Here is a 20,455-nt window from a genome sequence, read left to right as displayed (position 1 = left end):
AGTGGTGTGTCGTACAGTACAGCTGAGTGTCGTACAGTGGAGTATCGTCAACTGTAGCATCATGAAGTTGAGTGTCGTGGACTGGAGTGGAGTGATGTCAAGTGGGATAGATTTGAGCAGTGTCGTGGAATGGCATACATTGGAGTAGAATACAGTACGGTGTAGTGGCACACAGTGTAATAGAGTGCCATTCACTGGCATGGAGCGTAGTTTTATAGAGTACAGTACAGAGTTGTAGAGTGGAACGGCATACATACAGTAGAGTGCAGTGGGCTAAACTGTTGTACAGTGTAGTCGAATGGAGTGGCATAGTGTAGAGTGGCCTAAAGTGACAAATAATGGAGTTGCCTCTCGTATTGGACAGTGCTGTGAAGTGTAGTGCACTGTAGTGGCGTATCATGCAGTGGAGTAAAGTGTTAAAGAGTGTTAAAGAGTGTTAAAGAGTGGAGTGGTGCATCGTACAGTGGAGTTGTATGCCATATTGTAGAGTATGTGAAGATGTCATATAGTGGAGTACAATGTAGTGGCATAGAGTGGAGTGCAGTGTTGTACAGTGGAGTGAGGTAGAGCAGACTAGATTGTGGTACAGTGTGCTACAGTGGAGTGGCATATAGTGTTCTAGACTATAGTGGCATACAGTGCAGTTGAGTGGTGCGGCATACAGTGGTGTGGCATAGAGTGAAACACTATAGAGGGAAGTGTAAAAGTGGAGAGCATTGGAATAGTGTAGAGCGGATCGGCTTAGAGTAGAGTGGCATACGCAGGAGTGGCACAGAGAGGAGTAGCGTACAGTGTAGTTGTGTATAGTCAAGTGTCATTGAGTAGATTGCCAAAGAGTAAAGTGGGGTAGAGTGAAATAGTATAGAGTGGAGTGGAGTAGAGTGGACTAGCGAACAGTGGAGTCCCATAAAGTGCAATGGCATAGAGTGGAGTTAAATACAATGGAATAGCATATATTGGAGTGGCTTACAGTGTACTGCTGTAGAGTGGAGTAACATACAGTCAAGTGGCGTAGACTACGGTGGCATACATTGGAGTGGCGTACAAGAGAGGAGGTTAGAGTGAAATAGCATAGAGTGGAGTGGCGCAGAGTGAAGTTGCATAGAGTAGAATAGCTTAGAGCAGATTGGTGTGGAGTAGGGTACAGTTGAGGTTCATAGACTGAAGTGTTGTACAGTGGATTAAGGTCTTGTGGAGTGGCGTAGAGTGGCGAACACTGGAATAACAAAAGCGGCGCAGAGTGGAGTCAAATAGAGTAGAGTGGAGTGAGGGAGACTAGAGTGGCATATAGTGGAATAGCGTACACTGGAGTGGTGTGTAGGGGAGTGGTACACAGTAGAATTGCATACAGTGGACTAGCCTACGGTAGACTACCATACATTGAAATAGCATACAGTGGAGTGCATAAAGTGGAGTGGCGTACACTGGAGTGTCGTAGATTGGAATAGCGTACAGTGGAGTGGCACAGAGTGTGGTGGGGTACAGAAGAGCAGCATAAAGTAGAATAGCATACAGTGGAGCGACAAACAGTGGAGTGGGGTATAGTAGATTTGCATAAAGTCAATTAGCATAGGGCTGAGTGGCATAGATTATAGTTGCATACAGTGGAGTGGCGTACAGTGGAGTGGCGTACAGTGGAGTGGCGTACAGTGAGATAGCATAGAGTGCAGTGTCATACAGTAGACTTCCATGCAGTGGAACAGTGTAGAGTTGATTGGCATATAATTTAGTGGTGTAGACTTTGTATCATAGAGTGGAGGGGCATATATTGGAATAGCATAGAGTGAAGTGGTGTACAGTGCAGTGGTGTAGAGTGGAGTACTGTAGAATGGACTGGCATACAGTGAAATAGTGTAGAGGTGTAGAGGGCAGTGGTGCAGAGTGGAGTGAGGTACAGTGTAGTGGCGTACAGTGGAATAGCATAGAGTACAGTGGCATAAAGTTTAATAACGTACAGTGGAGTGGCATACAGTGGAATACTGGACACTGGAATGGGGCAGAATTGAGTGGCTTCGAGCTGATTTGCATCAAATGAAGTGGCGTTGAGTGGACTAGCATAAAGTGGAGTGAGTTTCAGTGTAGTGGCATACAGTGGAATAGCTTAGAATGGAGTGATGTACAGTGGAGGTGCATAGTTTAGTATTGTAGAGTGGAATACCGTAGAGTGGAGCGGGGTAGAGTTTAATGGGGTAGACTGTATTGGTGTACAGTATAATAGCATACTGTGGAGAGGGTTGTAAAGTGTAGTGCCAACGTGGGAGTGGTGTAGAGTGGTGCGGTTTACAGTGAATTTGTGTACAGTAGACTCCCATAGACTAAAAAAGCATACAGGTGAGTGTTGTACACTGAAGTGGCATAGATTGGAATAGCGTTCAGTGGAGTGGTATAGAGTCCAGTAGGGCACGGTGGAGTAGTGTACAGTGGAATAGTGTACAGTGGAGTGGCAGACAGTGAAGTGGGGTAGAATGGACTGCATAGAGTCAAATAGGGTAGTGTTGAGTGGCGTAGAGTGTAGTTGCATACAGTGGAGTACGGTATAGTTCAGTGAAGTGGGGCACAGGAGAGAGGTGTAGAGTGGGTTGACGAACAGTGGCGTGGTGTACAATGGAATACCATATAGTGGAGTGTTGTAGAGTAGAGTGGCGTACAGAGGGGGTAGCGTACAGTGGAGTGGAATAGAGTTGGTTGGCATAGAGTGAAATGTCGTACGGTGGAGTTATGAACAGTGGAATAGCATAGAGTGCAGTTACATACAGTGTAGTGGTATAGACTAGAGTGTCATACAGTGGAGCGGCATACAGTGGAATAGGGTACTGTGGAGTGGCGGATAGTGCAATGGCGAAGAGTGGAGTGTGGTAGAAGGACCGGCATGCAGTGGAACAGCGTGGAGTGGAATGGCATAGAGTAGAATGGCGTAGAGTTTAGTGGGGTAGAATGGACTGGTGTAGTGTGGAGTGAGGTACAGTGGAGTGGAATACAGTTGAATAACGTACACTGGAATGGGTAGAGTTGAGTGGCATAGGCTGGACTAGTGTAGAATTGAGTGACCTACACTGGAGTAGTGGTGTACTTTGAAGTGGCAAAGAGTGGAGTGCTGTAGAGTAGAATAATGTTGCTTTTACTGTCTTCTCTATGAGTTTTTCCAACTAATCATTTGTTCCATCTCTTCCAGCGTCAACTATCACTGCAATTTTTTTGAAGTAAGGTTATCCTACTAACACAAATTCCTTGACATCTCAGATATTTGACTATCTAGAAGATATGTATCTTTTCCTGAAAACACATTCTCATTGTTAGATGCATTACCCAAATTTTAAAGAAAAATACAGAGCAAAACAAATCCTTACCAAATATAATAAGCGGTAGTTCCAACCATATTGCAGCAAGTCGATAAAGTAGGAACGGTGCTATGATTCCTCCTAAATCGCACATACCTGAGCACATTGAAACACCAAAGTTTCTGCAAGGGAAAATGAAAGTTCTGTTGTTAGTTTGATTAAGGTATATCAGTACTGGACATTAAGTCAGCATTATTTTTCACAAATTGAGATATTTGTTGTTTATGTTCATTACGGTGCATTACTCTATCTTTCTAAATAGAAGATACAATAATGAGCCATCCTTCCACTCCATTGGACTCAAGACTAGAAGTGACACTCTGGAGCCCAGGAATCATTCCTAACCTGGTTGGGCCCAGTTATTTTCCCTCAGTTCATTAGTCCCTCCCACCGTTAGTGTTTTGATTGGAATGCTTTCAAATCACATTGATTGGTCTGAGTTCCAGTTTTACATACTTATTTAGGACTTTTCAAAAGCAGAGAAATGTGTGGGACCTTCTCAAGTTTGCCCTTTTGTATTTTTATGCCTGCATCACACATAGGATTTAATAGCGAAACTGCAACTCTATACAATGTTGCATTAGTACAAGTGAAAGGCTAAAGAATGGAGCAGCATCATTTAGTGCTCTATACATTTAAATGCAAATTATACAAAGTGTATTTAACATTTTAACCCATGTGAACATATTAACCAGATGCAGTAAATGGATAAATGTACTTTTATGAGAGCCACCCATACATTACACTGATTATAATCAAATTATTTATATTAAAGAGAATAATGTTCCTGAAATATAACCAATTCAGTTTGCTCATTCTAATTGTATTTGCTTGGAAGCCATATTGATTTAAAGTTAGCCTAACTTGCAACCAGGCCCGAGTAACATGACTTTCATGTTCATAAATGTTTGCAAGTTTCTTGTTCTTTTCTCTTCTCTGGTGGTGCCTTATTTACACACTCGTCTCTTTAGGTAGCATAGGTTTATTGCTATTCTACCAAACCTATAAGTAGTTGAACGTAATTAGAATGTAACTGCGGACATGAAGACATTTATGGTGTGAGAGAGCCTTTTGTACCAGGCAGACAGGACCAACGACACATCCAAAGTCGCACAGATGTGTTTTCTTTATACAGCGTTAGGAAATTTGGGAGTTTACCTGCTCCCAGAGAATGGTTTTTCATGATTGGTTCATTTGGCAAGGGCTGATATGAAGAGTCTTCTAGCAATTCATTTCATGCATTATTTATGTGTTTCTTAGTTTAGCTTCAGCAGATCCTATCCTGACTTCTATGAGAGAAGACCTTTTCTCAACTCTGCTGATTTCCCCAGCCAAAGTGTTAGGCTTCATGCTTGAACTCTTATACTTTCCCCCTGAACCGTACATTTGGCTCATCTGATGCTGACACCTTCATAGCTGAAACCCCCTTGCTACTGGTGATGGTTTCATTAGAATAGGGAAGTGCCTTTTTGGAACCTGTTTATCCGAAACTTTGCCTGATCCACGTAGTCATATTTTTACTCATATTATATAAATTCAGATTGCATGATCATATTAGTATATAAGCTCTAACAATAAATTGCATACAAGTTTGCTAATTGATTAAAACTTGTAATGTTGACTAATTTCTTTAAAAATCCTTAAGGTTTGGACAATATCCTCTCTGTCGTTTCTGTGGAACCACATTGGTTTCACTGTAATTGCAATGTATTACTAATCTTAGCTTTTTCTTACACTTCCAGTTGACCATGAATGGTCCAAACAACCAGAGGGGAGTCCTGTTTGATGACTTTATTAAAGGTTTGAGATACAAGGATCTCTGCTCCGTGATGCTATCGACCTATTTACTCTGGGCACAGGCCTACCATACAATGAAATGTCAGCCACAGTACGCGAACTTTGGCCAAACGTCCCGGAATAGCCCATCCCTTCTCAGACATTAACTAGACTACTAGATATGACAGGGGATCGGAAACTTATTACCCAGCCATACAGGGCTATACCGGAGGATGCTCCAGGGATTACTCCAAAGGTGCACTCCAGATGGGGGGAATATCTTGTGGAGAACATCACTCCGCGAGACAGGCAAAAAGTTCATGAGGAGACACCTACAGTTAGCTCAAACGCCTGATTTAAATTTATTCAATCGCTTGATTTGAATGAATTCAATTCAATGTTGTAAATCAACTCTACCTTAACCACAAAACTCAACATAACATCTACCCTACCAGATCAGCCCGAGCAACCTTGGCAGATGCCCTGTGGAGCTGTCCCATGCAGCTATAGAGGAGTTTTGGCTCTAGTTCACCCCCTCGGCCGACACCAACCTGCCCGAACATCTGACATTGTTTTCCTCGTCGCCCGTTGTGTTTCCTTCCCTCCCCCACATCTCGTGTTTTTTTTCTTTTCTCCTATGTCTTTACTTTAAGCCTACAATTGATATAACTATGTAACCTGTAACGCTCTGATCCTCATGTAAAGCGCTCTGATACCTCCGGATCTAGCCAGCGCTATATAAAACTTCACAAATAAATAAAATAAAATAAAAAGATCAAATGAATGCACACAGTGCAGGGCCACTGAGGTAGACTTCTTGCATGTGATATGGGGTTGTGCATGTATAAAACCGTACTGAAAAGTGGTACTTAGACTACTAAAGCAAGCAACCAAATGGGAAAGTGAGGGTATTCCTCGCGAGATACTATTGAGCTTACTTCCAGCCCCATTCAATAAAAAAAATTGTCGTAAATTCATGAGTTTAGTACTAGTACTGGCTAAGCGACGTATTGCCATTAAATGGATAAATGCAGTCCCACCAAGTCATGGGGAATGGTTACCAGGTATGATGGAATGGGCCACTACTGAAGAAGTTAGAATGAAACAGGGTAGAAGAGATGAAAAATTAGAAGATGACCTGAGAGTTTGGAGGCAGATGTTATTAGAGATAAAAGACCAGGGAAATGCCTCTGTCTAAGAGCATACACCTGTGTAAGATAAATTGACACATACATGTTCATTCCATATCACTATGGAGAGGTCGGGGAAATGTTGTAGTTGAAATAAGACAATCGATTGTTGCTGTACCATAATGTACGAGGAATTCATTGCTACCCGTTCACCTATGCCTCAAATCACTATCAAACTGCTTCTGTTACTTCTCAACCACTGAACTGTCCACACAGGAAGGAGGGGGGAGGGTAAGAAAAAGGGGGAATGTTTTGTTAAGATTTGAACACACGTGTAAACATAATGGTGGAAAGTATGTGGTAAGAGATGCGGTGCAGCGGCCAGGGCGGCTGACTCCGGAACATGGGGGCTCACAGTTCGATCGCCGGCAGCAGGTTAGCCCAGAACCTTGTGACTCTGGGCAATAGCTCATTTAATCTTCCTGATGGCCGACGGCGCCTGGACTCCTTGCCTGAGGTAGCTGCAGACTTTACAAATGCTGGTATTTATGGTAAGATTGGTTTCTGATGCTGAAAAATCAATAAAAATGGTTTCAAAAAAGAAAACAAGGATCTCTGTTCCATGAAGCAGAGCATGTTTCGTCACTGAAGTGTGGGGAGTTAGACGACTCTAGAATAGATACAGAGATCCCCACATCCAACCCATGTGCTTAAAATCCATGGTCCAAATTGGAAGATCGCTGTACAAACAAATGATAGCCGGAATGCTGAACAAAACAAACATTCGCCCGCATTCAAGAGATTTGGGTAAAATCCATCCTTCTTTTGCTCAATATGCCATCCCAGTTTAAACCCAGCCATATGCAAATCAGTCTTGATCCTGCTCCTTATGGGAACATGGAGGGCCTGCTTCACAAAAGAAAACGTACAATTGTATAAGTTTACAATTTTTTTGGTATTCAAAAACTGCGAGTTTAATTTTACCAATGGTAATTTTACGACTGTGAAGACCCCGCTCTCCTTGCGGATACGGCACTACTAAAAAGATAAGTCTGTCCTAGCTTTTTATATGCTGAGTTCTCCACAATGATTGCAGAATTTCCACAGTCGTAAAATTACTATTTGTAAAAATAAACACTTTGGTAATCCCCAAAAATTGTAAACTTACACAGGTGTAAATTAATCTTCGTGAAGCAGGCTCTGTTGTGGGCTTATACATTCTTATAGACTAGGAGCTGGATTACATACATTCATTGCTAATCAATTCTGATGTCACTAGCAATCATTTTAGTGATACCAAGCGAGAGTTCCTCAAATGGGTTCAGCCCTTCCGACTAAGGGTCCATCCCATGCTTGGCATTCAAATCTCCACCAGTCAGAAGAAAACGGAATTTAGTACACGTGCCAGATCCCAAAGGTCAATGACTATCACAAGAAGAATCAAGTTCCATCAATACATGTGACTTGAAGGTACAGTCTTTTATAATGACAAAAGAAAAGGGATTTCCATTTGACAATGTATCTTCAGTTGCAAAAGCCTGCCTGGCAATCAATAGCTTGAGCAATCCTCTTAAAGGGTAATAATATAAGACTCCCACTGACTCTTCCTGATACTGATTACATTTGTGGAAAAAAGGTCTGATATCCATTTAAAAATAAGGTATTTCTTTTGTACTTGAAACCTGGGCAAAAAAAATGTACTTCAACTAAATGGATGACATTTATTAAAGCTTGAACCCTTTTGGGGGTGGCTGGCAGATGCTGTGCACTTTCCCTTGCCCAACAAAGTTTGTTTAAGTGTAGTGTGAAAGGCTGTCTGGTAAGATTGTCAGCCTTCTGGTGTCTCCCTGACTAGCTGTCCATGTGCAGATTACCAGAGGAAGTTACAAAAAAAAAGAAATGTTTGTTATATTTTCATCAACCGAAACCTTTTGTTATCCTGATTTCCTCCAGAGCATTAACATTTGAAACGATGCACAGTTCTGTTCATTGTTTGACCCACAAATCTTTCTGCTGGTTAGTACTTAGAACCTGCAACTTTCAATTCTACCTGTCAGTGGATCCTGCCACCATTTACTGCGCTCTCCCCAGACAAACCGGTCCTGCATACTTGCCCCTCATTGCTGCAGAAGTGCTGTCCCCCTTCCATATGGGCCAATCTATCACTAATACATTTTTCTTACCCCCTTCCTCTGCTTCCAAAGAGGAGGAAGAGTTCTGCAGGCTGAATCTGGGCCAAACTGTTTCCTATCACGTCAATTGGGCAAGATCACATTGACTGGACAACAAGCTGTTTCCCCTTCTTGGTCCTTGCAAACCAACTAAGCAGTAATAGTGGACTATTTCTCCTTGGGTCACTCTATCTATTAATACATGTTGCACTTTGGCCAAGAAGGCACATCCATTTGGCATTTGTGCACAATGTACATGGACAATGGGTGCTTCTACTGCCCAAACCAAGGGCATTGGAGGCTTAAATCTGTGACATGATGCATCCATGTCCTGATTTTATGCCCGGTCTACAGTATGTAATCTCTGTAGATGCAAAGAAACTGTAGTGGAGGGCCAAAATACTATACATATCTTGTTTAGAGTGTACATTGTTAAAAGTAAGGAAATGTAGAAAGGCAGAGGAGCTAAGAAAATGAAAATATACCAGTGTTTGTTGCGGATGGCCCTAAGTGAATGTGTGTAGTTGAGGGAAATTAAAGAAATAGTTACTGTGTAAGAAAAAGTCAGGTCAGTGGAGTTCAGTTCGAACGTAGAGCTCTTGATGGCTCATGTCCACAAGAAACTTAATACGAAGAGTGGCAATTCCTTTATCCCTAGGAGACAGCTAGGATCATGGTAAATACTATGCAATGGTAAGCAACAGGCCGAACCAGAGAAGAGAAGTTTGTTGTGTTCAGGCAGCATATCCTGCAGAATGTGTTTGCATCTTCTAACGGCTACAAGGAATGGCAACTAAGCTGTGTGCTTTCTGTGAAGATGGTATTGCAAGTGGCATTTTTAACAAGACGCGGAATATGTAACTTGATAGACATGGTGACATCAACAGGTAGTCATGCCGCCATATTGGTGTGAGAGTCGCAGTCTAGCTAGACTTTCTGCTTTACCTAAACTGAGGTTAATGATTGATCTCAGGGTTTTGATGACCCATAGGCTTTATCCTCTGATGTGTCTGAATACTGTGTTTATGGTCCATCGTGTCAAAAAGTCAAATAAAGGTCAAACCTAGTTCACTAAAATGGTGAACAGAACCTCCCACTGTACAAGGTCAAATGCCTTTCAGCTTTGAGTTGATAATAGACGCCTTTGTAGTATTGCTTGCGTAATAGTCAATGGTCTGGAGCAAGACATTAGTGTTGGATAAAATCAACCTATTGGGCAAAAAAACTATTTGGTCTGGATGGACCAGAGTTTGTGGAAGAGGGGTTATCATGGGTATGAACATTTTGGTAAAGATTTTGTAGTCGTTGTTCAGCAGTCTAATTGAGCGATAAGAGGCTGGTTGATCAGGAGACGTATCTTTCTTTCAGGAAGCTAATAAACACTGCTTCCCTGAAAGAACCAGATAAATCACCCCCATCTATAATCTCATTCTAGAGAATTATTGAAAAATGTAGCCACTTGGGCTTTGACTGCCTTATATGTTTTGGCTAGTAGGCCATCACTCTCTCAAGATTTAATATTGGGAGAAGATTTTATTGCATCTTGTGCTTCCGCCAATAAAATGTGAGCTGTGGCAGTGGCTTGCAGCTCATCAGAGATAGTGCTGATAGGTGAATGGAATGCAAAAATTCATCAATATCATACAGTGTAGCACTATTAGTTGGAGCGCATAGCTTTGTATAGTGGTCAAGAAAAACTTTGCCTATCAAATCGGGTTGGGTTACAATTCAGCTCTCCCCTTTGTCAAAGATTGCTTTGAAGCAAGAGTAACCCAACAATAAGGTAATGGATGTCTGATATGGATTGGTGTCAGAGAGCAGGGCAGGTGGTGTACCAGGGTAGGGGATGCCCAGAAAACTGGGAAAAATATGGGGGGCTTGGTGTGTGTTTAGGGGATTTTGAAGACCAGAGCGGGCAGGCAATTACAAGGGACATAGTGTGGGGCATGTGATTGTTTAGTTTAAGTTGATTCCATGGGAGGCAAAAGTGATATTTTAACACGTTGTAAAATCCTATACTTACTGTTGCTTCGTGATTGTCACTTTGGGGCATATTACCAAGCCCGCGAAAAATGCGTTAGCGACTTATATAGTCGCTAACGCTTTTTTTTTATCGCACTATTACCAATACATCTCTAACCTGAGTTAGACACGTATCCTTGACGTCATCTATCGCCCTGCGCTGGGGGCGATAGATAACGCTAATGGGATGCAGGGTGGGCGTTCCCACATCCAACTACATGTAAAATGTGGTTGGAGGTGTTAACACCCTATTATCAAGGCAGGCGTTGGGAGAAGGAGACCTGCGATAAACTCGTTTATCGCAGGTCTCCCAACGCCTGCTTTGATCAGGTGTTAGGCATTGATAACATGGGGGTGTGGATCATAAAGCTGAATCCGCCCCCCCATATTATCAAGGCACACATTAGCGCGTGAAAACAACGCTTGTTTTCATGCGCTAATGTTCCCTATTGCCTAATATCGCCGGATTTAATTTCGCCTACGTGTTGCGCGTTGATAATTACACGCTATCACGGCGATTAAATCCGGCGATAGCCTGCGATATGGAAATGTGCAATGTGCTTTTATTATCGCACATCTTGTTAATATGCCCCTTTGTTTTGTGTTGAATTCAAAATGTATTTATCACCCGTACATGCTGTATGATACAAAAGTTAATAAAAACAATTAAAAAGAAAAACAGAAATTGCTTTGACAACCTTGTTGTTCCTTCTTTTCTTTACTAGCACATGCAAGAAAGCACCCTACATGCTCACTCTCCTCATACTAATTTTGAAAACAAGTATTTTGATTTACAATTTAGCTGGACATATAAAAATCTTTTAGTTTTGACACGCTTGTGAGATTTTGGTTTTAGTGGGCTATGGTTGTGCCATGGAGTGTGTGAGAGTAACCAGATCGAGTTTGTGCTGTAATGCCACAGCCTGCTCCCTCCTAAGTTGAATTTGTGTCCCAAAAAAAATTGCCTCTCCCCATATGAATGCTTTAAAAGACCCCCAGACTGAAATGGATGAAGCTAAGCCTATATTATATGTCTTTCAAAAAATGTATCTATAGCTGATTACATAGTCATAATCCAGCTTTCATCTGTTAGTAATGATTGGTCAATTTACCAGTTCGGCCTTCTGGTCCCTCAATGATAACTCTATAAAACGAACTGAATGGTCAGAAATTGGATTCAATGATATGCCTGAGCTAATTCTGTTGATGAGAGTGGGCCTGCACACCTAAAATGTGTTAAATTATTCGAATTGTAAAGACTAATGTACTCAATTTAGTGACGCTGTTTGGCGTGCCTTCACACTATGGGGTTTAGCCCTATGCCCCTCTCAGATATGACTGTGTAAAACCAAGGCTGTGGGAACCCACAACCTGCGTGAAGCACAGCTAAAGACAATAATGTGTCTCCAAATTTTAAATGTTTGTTAAAACTTATTCAAAAAGTCATTTGTAAAACAAACTCAGAAAACAACTTTGATGAGATTCAATGAATTTGCAATTCATCAGTATTCATGACACATTGTTAGTTTTATCATCATTGATATAGTATGAACAAATGAAATTCAACATATTTCCAATTTACAAAAACCAATACGAACAATTCAAAATAAATCCCAAAGCATTTCGGGTTTATACTAAACCCTTCATCAGGGGATATGTAATGAAATAATATGGATAATGTATTATCTTGATGTCCTCCGTCCAGAGCTAAAATGAAAACCAAAAGGATATCCGAAGAGACAATAGTACAACATGATGCATGAAAAGTATTAGGATTTGCACTCTGGAGGGGTTTCTGGGTTGAAGGAGGGGTTAAGTGTAATGGAATATGCAGTCCCATCAAACTTTAGACAGTTTTGATGTTTTTTGATAACCCAACCCTATGCATTTCGGGGCATGCGTCCCTTCTTCAGGGGTTTTCTGTGGAAACAGGAAACATAAGGAAACAATTTCATTTGTATCACATGTAAAGAATATTGAAAGTGTTAGTAAAAACAGACAAGGTCTACCAAGTTGACTCCATTTATTGGTGCTACCATCACCGAGGTGAATAAACAGCGAGTGCGCACACACAAAGCCCCAAACTTACTGAATAATATCAAGGTTGTTGCTGCCACTGGCTGTTTAAACACAAAGAAATGCAGAGAATAATTTAAAAACTCCACAATTCATGAGAGTTCCAACGTAAATAAACCGGACCAGAACAGATGCGTAACTAATCATACCTTTTTCAATAATCTCTGAGGTGCAGAAGGTGACTTCCGGGTGTTCAAACAAAGTAAGCATGAATCTAAGGATGAAAAGTACAATGTTAAAGCCCAGACTAAATAGATGGTCATTATCTGAAAAAGATATACCCCACTTCTCACCGGGAAGTTGCAGTAACAAACAGAGTGATCGTTCTTGCAAAATGTTGACGCGTCGATCCTCCCTGCGTATAAATTACAGTGCTTAAGTCAGGGATAAATGTATGGTAGAGAAAACATAGGACAAGAAAGGTGTTAAGCCGCCATGGCTCACCTCAACAGTCGTGGCTGGTAGCCGGAAGGTGATCTGGCTCTGTGTAAATGGCGTGATATTATATCTCTGTGTAAAACATTAGTGAAGCAAAAAATCAATGCTCACATAATAATGGCCCCGAGAACAAAGTTACCGGGAGAAAAAGAATCGTTCTTACCTAAGTGTCTCTTCGCTGTTGAAAACAACGCTCTACCGGGCTTCACCTCAATCGCCATGTTCACGCCGATGACGAACGCTCGAAGGAAATGTAAACAAACGTCCCATGCCTCCTATCTACGACGGTACGCGGTGACGCTAGTACACGTTAGGAGCTTTGAATATTCTGAAACTTTATGTATATCCCAAGCGAGTGCAAAAACAGAAGCCTAGGTGTTAGTAACAAACCAACTGGATGACATGAATCTAGGTATTATCCCCATAAAGGCACATTTATGGCAGCATGTCATGGAAAAAAATGATTGGAGCACATTGCTATATATCACACACAAAATTCATTCTAAGAATGTGGGAAGCATGCATGAATTGCAAATGTAATACGTTTCTCTCAAAAATGTTATATATACATAACATAAAATAAAACCAATAAACATAAGACAAAAAACATCTTTTGGGGCCCCAAATACAGTTCTCAATAAACCAAAGTGGAGAAGTATTGAGTGTAATTGTATGTGTCCAGTGTGAGAATCTCAAAGGTGACGTGAGACATTGTGTGCACAAGGAGCGGTGATTGATTGGTATTCATAGGAAACATGACATTTCCAATTTGTCGTTTAATCCGAATGGAATCATAGTCTGTAATTTTTTTATCCAAAACACTGCTCTCTGTAAAAGTTTTTTAAAATTGTCAACTCCAGGTTGTTTAGGTAAATTGTTCAATGATCTGAAATTTCAATTGGGCAATGGTGTGGCGTTGTTCCGTCCAGTGAGTCGCCAATGAGGAGTTAAGTTTCCAGTGCGGATATGGCTTTTGTGTTCTGTGAGCCGCGTTTTTATTCTTCTCTCTGTTTTCCCCAAGTACAAAAGTCCGCATGGGGATTTAATTGTATAAACAATATGTTCAGAATCACAATAAGTGCTGTTCTGTGGTTTGATTTTAGACCCTGTTCGGGGATGCAGTAGAAAGTTGCCTAGAATTGCGTTATTACAGTGTATGCAGTTCCAACATTTGTGTGTGCCATTTTTTGAAGATGCTGTAACAGATTCTGTTGTGCCCTTTTTGGAGAGGATTTCTTTGAGGTTTTGAGCTCTGTTATACGCGAACAGTGGTTTTTCAATAAATAACTTTTGAAAGTCTACTTCAGTTTCTAGTAAATCCCAACGTTTCATGATCATTTTCTTGATATCTTTGGATGATTAGAATATTTAGAAACAAACACAACCCGTTTGGTTGACTTTCTCGGAGTCTTTTCAAACAATTGTGCTCTTTGGATCAGTCTGGCTTTCTCCAATTTACTCTCTAATAGGGTCTCAGGATTTCCTCTCTTCAGGTAGTTTTGTTTCTGTTGCAAAAGTGTTTCTTCACATGCTTCAGAATCCAATGAATTGCGTTGAGTTCGTAAAAATTGAGACACTGGTAGGTTATTAAGAAGAGATGGGGGTGAAAGCTGCTGAACAAGAGAGCATTGTTCTTATCTGTCGGTTTCTTGAATACTCTCGTATGAATGATGCCCGCTTCTAATTCTATCAGAACATCCAGAAAGGGTAGTGATTTCTTGTTGATATTGAATGTAAATTGAATTCTAGGGTCCAGAAGATTGAGGGTACGTATGTTATCCAATAGTGAAAATTCTGAACGCTTCCAAATGAAATAGATATTGCCAAAGTATCTACGAAAGAAAACCAATCCTTCCGTCCAAGTGGTGTCTGACAAGATGAAGTTGTTTTCAAATTTGGCCAATAACGTGTTTGCGTAGGCAGGTGCTCCCGGAAACCCCATAGAAGTACTATTTAGTTGAATGAAGAACTCATATTTCCAGGTAAAATAGCTGTTCTGTAAACAGAATTCTAGAAGTTGAAGGATGAAGCATTTTGGTACATCAAGGTTGTCTTTGTTAAGTAAAGCCCATTCTACCGCATCTGATCCGTTGGCATGGGGAATATAGATATACAAGGCAACCACGTCTATGGTACAGAGAATACAGTCTTCAGATACATGTTCTTGAATGTCATTCAAACTCCGTAGGAAGTCTGTAATGTCCTCAATATAAGTTATCCATCGTTGAACGAATGGTTTAAGATTATGGTCTATGAATCTTCCAGGATTCTCGAATAATGATTCACACCCTGACACGATTGGCCTAAAAGGGGGATCTGTTAGACTTGTGAATCTTTGGTAAAAGATAGATTCTCGTTCTCCTTGGAAACTGATTCAGTAGATATCTTTTGGTTGTAGAGTCTATAAATTCAATTTCTCGGCTTGGTCTAAAATTTGTCTGAGATTCTCTGCAATTTCCGTAGTCGGATCATCATTCTAGTTTCCATACGTTGTGGTGTTGTGAACATGTTCAATGACTTTTCGTTGGTGTGAACATGGTCTAGGACTTTTCGTTCATAGTATTAGCCCACCTCCTTTGTCCGCTTTTTGAAAAGTTATGTTACGGTTTTTAGCCAATGCGTTCAATACACTATACTCTGCTTGACTCAGATTTTTGTGTCTGCTTGTGAAGTTGAGTTTTTGAATGTCTTTCTTTACGAGTGCCTCAAAGATATCCACAGTCTTATGAGAGACTGGTGCCATGAATGTACTCTTTGGTTTAAAGATAGTTGTTGTTGTCTCAATGTCTGTTATGGAATCCTTAGGGCAAATATTTGTGAAAAAATGTCTTAATGTGAGGATCCTCATGAACTTGAAGAATGCTACTTCCGTTTCCAGTTCTGTTGTATTGTATGTACTTACAAAAGATGTGCCTTTGTTTAGAACTTTTACTTCGAAATTCATGAGTTTGGTTTGTGAAATGTTAACTACCAGACTCATTTCTGTGTTTGACTCCTGAGACCTTTCTTTACTTTGTCTTTTTCTTTCTCCTTTTCTCTCCTTGTTTTTTGTCTTGGGATTTTGTTACGGATTGCTCCATTGTTTGATCCGCTGGTCGGTCTGGATCCTTACTACCCTTTAAAAAAGACACACTTGTTGTAAAGCTTGATGCTGTTACGTCAGTTTCTTTCCTGATTTCTTTACCAACTGAAAGGTGCTGAGCTGGTAGTCTAGATGTATCTATGTCACGATCCGAAACAACACTTGCTTCAGATGACGCTTGTGTATTTCTCTTGGAAAACCTACGGTGTGCATATACTTCTTCCCAAGTATATGTCTCATTCAATTTATAATCAATAATGTCTCTCTTGAATTTCCAAGTTTTGTTTCTTGAAGCTCCTTCCCATATTTTTCCCGTTTTTGATTGAGGTCCTCTGGGAATTTGCCCCATGGTTCCTCTTCCATTCGTTTAGACAGATCATTCTTCAAATTACATTTTTTGTTTCCTCTAAGTCGTGTATTGTTTTTGACAATTCTTCTTTTAGAAGTAAAATCAAACCGAGCGAGCATTTATTTAAAATGGAATACCACTTTTCCATAAATTGCTGATTGCTCTGTAAACTGAAAGAGCAATTGATAATCTCAATCCTCTTGGGATCCTTTTTGCTCAGTGATATTGAATAAGGGTTGAAGCGTGCAGTCGTTGGTTAAGCTCCCTTGTAGGGAGGTATTCCAATTGCCTAAGTTGTTGGGTGACTGTGCCGCATTGTGCGTCAAATGATTTTGTCTCCTTAATAAGGTTCTATATTTCATTAGCTTCATCAGCTGTTTAAGCTTTTGTGGATGCTCGGTTCTCCGTAATGCTTGGAATTGTTTCTGGTACTTTGAGCACCAACACATTCTAAACAACCCAAAATGGCGTGAAAATGCGGCTATTTTCCTACGGTACATTGACGACATACTGGTAATTTGGAGAGGATCCAAGACACTCCTGGAGGAATGCATTGCAGAATTGAATTCATGTAACCCAAGAATACAATTCACTCATGACATTCAATCAGCAAAAAACCACTTCTTGGACATTGAGATTCGGAAGTCTGCCTCAGGACTTGAAACAGCAGTTTACAGAAAGTCCACTGATGTGAACAATGCATTACACTACACTAGTGCGCACCCTGACTCCCTTAAAAAACACCTACCGATTTCACAATTGACGGGAATCAAGAGAATAACCTCTGACGACTTTACATATGAGATTTCAATTAAGGCCCAATTGGAAAGATAAAGAGAAAGTGGTTACCCAGAATAAATGCTCATGGAAGCTGAGAGGATGGTTGCCCAAAAAAACCTGAGGATCTGTTATTCAAGTTGAAGAAACCTCCTAACAAACGAGAAGTGTTTGTTCTAAAACACTCAGTTCAAGCACCCCAAATCAAGGCTATTATAAGAAAACGGTGGGACATAATTGAACAAGAGGTCGATTTTGCAGGATTATTTCACGACTTACCTTTATTTGCACACAACAGGTCACAGAATTTGATGGAGCTTCTCAAACCGAGTCATCTCTCAGCAAAACCAAGTCACAGAGGAATGAGGAACTGCCATCATTGTGGACTATGTGGCAACTTAATCCTGGGAGACACATTTGCCCTCCCACAGACTGGTCCTAAACTAAAATATCACCACACTTCTGATTGCAACCCTGAGGGGGTAATTTATGCCATTAAATGCCCATGTGGGCTAGTGTATGTAGGGAGAACTAGTCGTAAAATTAAAACACGGATTGTAGAACACAAAAGTAGGATTCAAAACAAAAACTTAAACTCATCTTTGGCAGCACACGATTACCCAGTTGAGATTCACTATTCTTGAAAAAATTCACACGACCCGAGGGATTGATATAAACACAGCCTTAGCATGCAGGGAGACACATTGGGTTAAACACTTAGGCACGTGATCCCCGGGGGGCTTAATGATCATTATGAAATATTATGTTTCCTATGAAGATGTATACAATATATATCTGTTTGTTCAGTACATGATGATTTGCAACAAAGTGTTTACATTGTACAGGCTTTGCACTCATCATCCCTCTCTTTTCCCTTGTGTCACTCTTTGAGATTGTACCTAGTTTTATTGCTCAGTGGTCTTTTTTACAGGCGTCTGGCAGGAGACTTTGTGAGTAAACAACCAAATTGGTTCATCGTTTCAGGAATTTTAGGGGAGTGATCATAGGAGGAGCCTGAATGCTGCTTGTTCTAAAGGGAGCTTGTGGAGCTCTCTGCACAGGTGTTAAGATAGTTGGCTAATTATTATGGAGCGTTGCCACAGCTACGGACAGTGGGGTATAACATTCATTGGATTCAAGGTTTTCGGGCAGTTCTTAGGTATCGGTATTTATGTTTTTCAAGCATGGACATGGCACAATAAAGTTTTTATGCAGGTTACATGGTCGTGTTTTTTCAGTTCTTTTTTCACCCAGCCAGGCCCTTTAAAAACGGCAGAAGTGCTGCACACGTCATTGCGCACGTTGCAGGCGTCCTATCGCGAGTACGGAGGATTACTTATGGTGTCTATCTCGGTGAGTCTCTGAAAGTTTTTAATTGTTACTTTTACTGTTGTTTTGTGATACGTTGTTGCGGGGAGGACTGACGGGAGATTTACTTTTTTGCAGAGCACAGACGTAATTCTCTTACCTTGTTGCGGGGCAAATGTGAGGTTCGGCTTCACGTACGGGTAAGAATTCATATACCAGTGCGGTGGGCATGTTTCGATTGTTCAATTTATTGCGCTGTCAATTCGTTGAGTATATGGCGTCTTTTTAATTTCAGCCAAGCTAGAATTGGAGGAATTAGAATATCAAGGTGTACGTTTGGGGGTGTGGCCAAGCAAGCCACGATGGCAGACGTGCTCTGCTGAGGCTCCGCAGTCGGGCAGACCAGAGGACAACACCACCTCATCGTTTCTGGCAAAAAACGACCCCAGCTGGCGTCGGAACTGAGGCTGCATGTGGGGGTGCTCCGAAAAACCTGTAAACCGCAGCACCCACTGGGATCGCCGCAAAAATAGTGCCCCGGGGCACAGCGACAAAATGTCGGCCACCCGTAGCTAGCCCCGACTCAACTGCAGCGGCGTACTGCTCACCGGGCACAACGATCTCCCGCACCGGGAGAGCCTGGCTACCACCCCAAAACCAGGCAAGACAAGATGGCAACCACGCGCCCACTGCCACCAAACAGCGTGGACTCACCGTGTCGCGGAGAGGACCGGGAGCAGCGGACAGCATCCGGGGGTCGAGGCACGGAGGCCCTTCCACAGCTCTTGACTTGGGGCCATCCTCGCGCCAAAAGCTGCCTGATCCCAAGATGGCGCCCACGTGCTAAGACGCTCGCGACCACCAACCGGACCTTCCCAGGGGCCCTACACACAGCGCCACAGAAGGTGAGCGACGAGGGATCCTGTCCTCCTCTGCTGACCCTGACCCCGTAATTCCCTCTCACTCGCCGCAACAACCAGGGGGGCCAGAACACCATTGCCTGACCCCAACATGGCGGCCACCATGGTGGCTTGAACTCAGCTGGTAGGCCACCACCAAGCCACCACTGCGCCCACGGACTTAGTGGACAGGAGCCTGGGCCACCTCCGGCAATAACTGTCAGGCCACCGGTTGTGTGCGTGGTTGCCAGTACTCATCGCTGATGCCCTGGGGGTGCTGGGTCCCTTTGAACACCCTGGACTGGCGCTACAATCTCTGTTGGCCCCAGGAGACACGCATGCAGGGAGGCAGGTGATGGATTCGACAAGTAGCCACGGCCGCTATGGGAACCCACCTCGTGTGCAGCTGGCGGTGCAACGGAGTAGGCCCCACTGGGGCAGAGGTGACCCGCGGGCGCACTACGCCCCCTACATCAAACGGTCCACGAGTGGGGCACTTAGACCGCAAGGGGATACCAAACCGCTCACACCCCCACCTCTGACAACGCAGGGCAAGAAGGATTTCTCCCCAAACGATAACATGGGGAAGCCCAGAGCCACACAACAGACGTCGGTCCCGGAAACTGCGCCGGGGAATCAACCTCACACTAACTCACTGACCAAGACATCCACGACCCAACCAGTGCCGACCATTTCGGACAAACTAGACCAGGACCTTGCGGCATAGAACTTTCAAGAGCCTCCATGGAGGAACGACTTGGCACCCTCACCACAGACATCAGCCTTATCCGAGATGACCATAGGAAACTGTCCGACAAGGTGAAGGAGGGAGAGAAGTCCCTCGCCCACCTACAGCCCACTGTGAGCGCACAGCAGAAAACGCTCCGATCCATCCTGGGTCGCCTGATCACGGTGGAAGTACGCATGGACGATTTAGAGGGATGCTCGCGGCTTCAATATTCGCGTGCTGGGTCTCCCGGAGGGAGTCGAGGGGAGGCACCCAATCACGTATATGGAAGTCTGGGTTAAGTCCTTCACCCCAACAATGGACCGAATGGCTTTCTACTTAATAGAGCGATCCCACCGGGT

At 42.5% G+C, this 20,455-nt stretch overlaps 1 protein-coding gene across 1 annotated transcript in view; it reads right to left on the bottom strand.

Annotated features, from left to right (window-relative positions):
- The window catches only part of SLC22A3 (solute carrier family 22 member 3), an 858,705-nt gene that overhangs the window by 16,972 nt on the left and 821,278 nt on the right, over positions 1-20,455 (bottom strand). Inside the window, exon 9 of the mRNA XM_078649172.1 lies at positions 3,348-3,460. Within this exon, the coding sequence (XP_078505298.1) occupies positions 3,348-3,460 (113 nt within the window). The remainder of the gene's footprint in view (positions 1-3,347; positions 3,461-20,455) is intronic.

The sequence above is a fragment of the Lissotriton helveticus genome, chromosome 6 (genome assembly GCF_964261635.1).
Source record: "Lissotriton helveticus chromosome 6, aLisHel1.1, whole genome shotgun sequence".
Classification (NCBI taxonomy): Eukaryota; Metazoa; Chordata; class Amphibia; order Caudata; family Salamandridae; genus Lissotriton; species Lissotriton helveticus.
The sequence above is the reverse complement of the archived record's forward strand: the minus strand, read 5'-3'. Positions and strand labels throughout refer to the sequence as shown.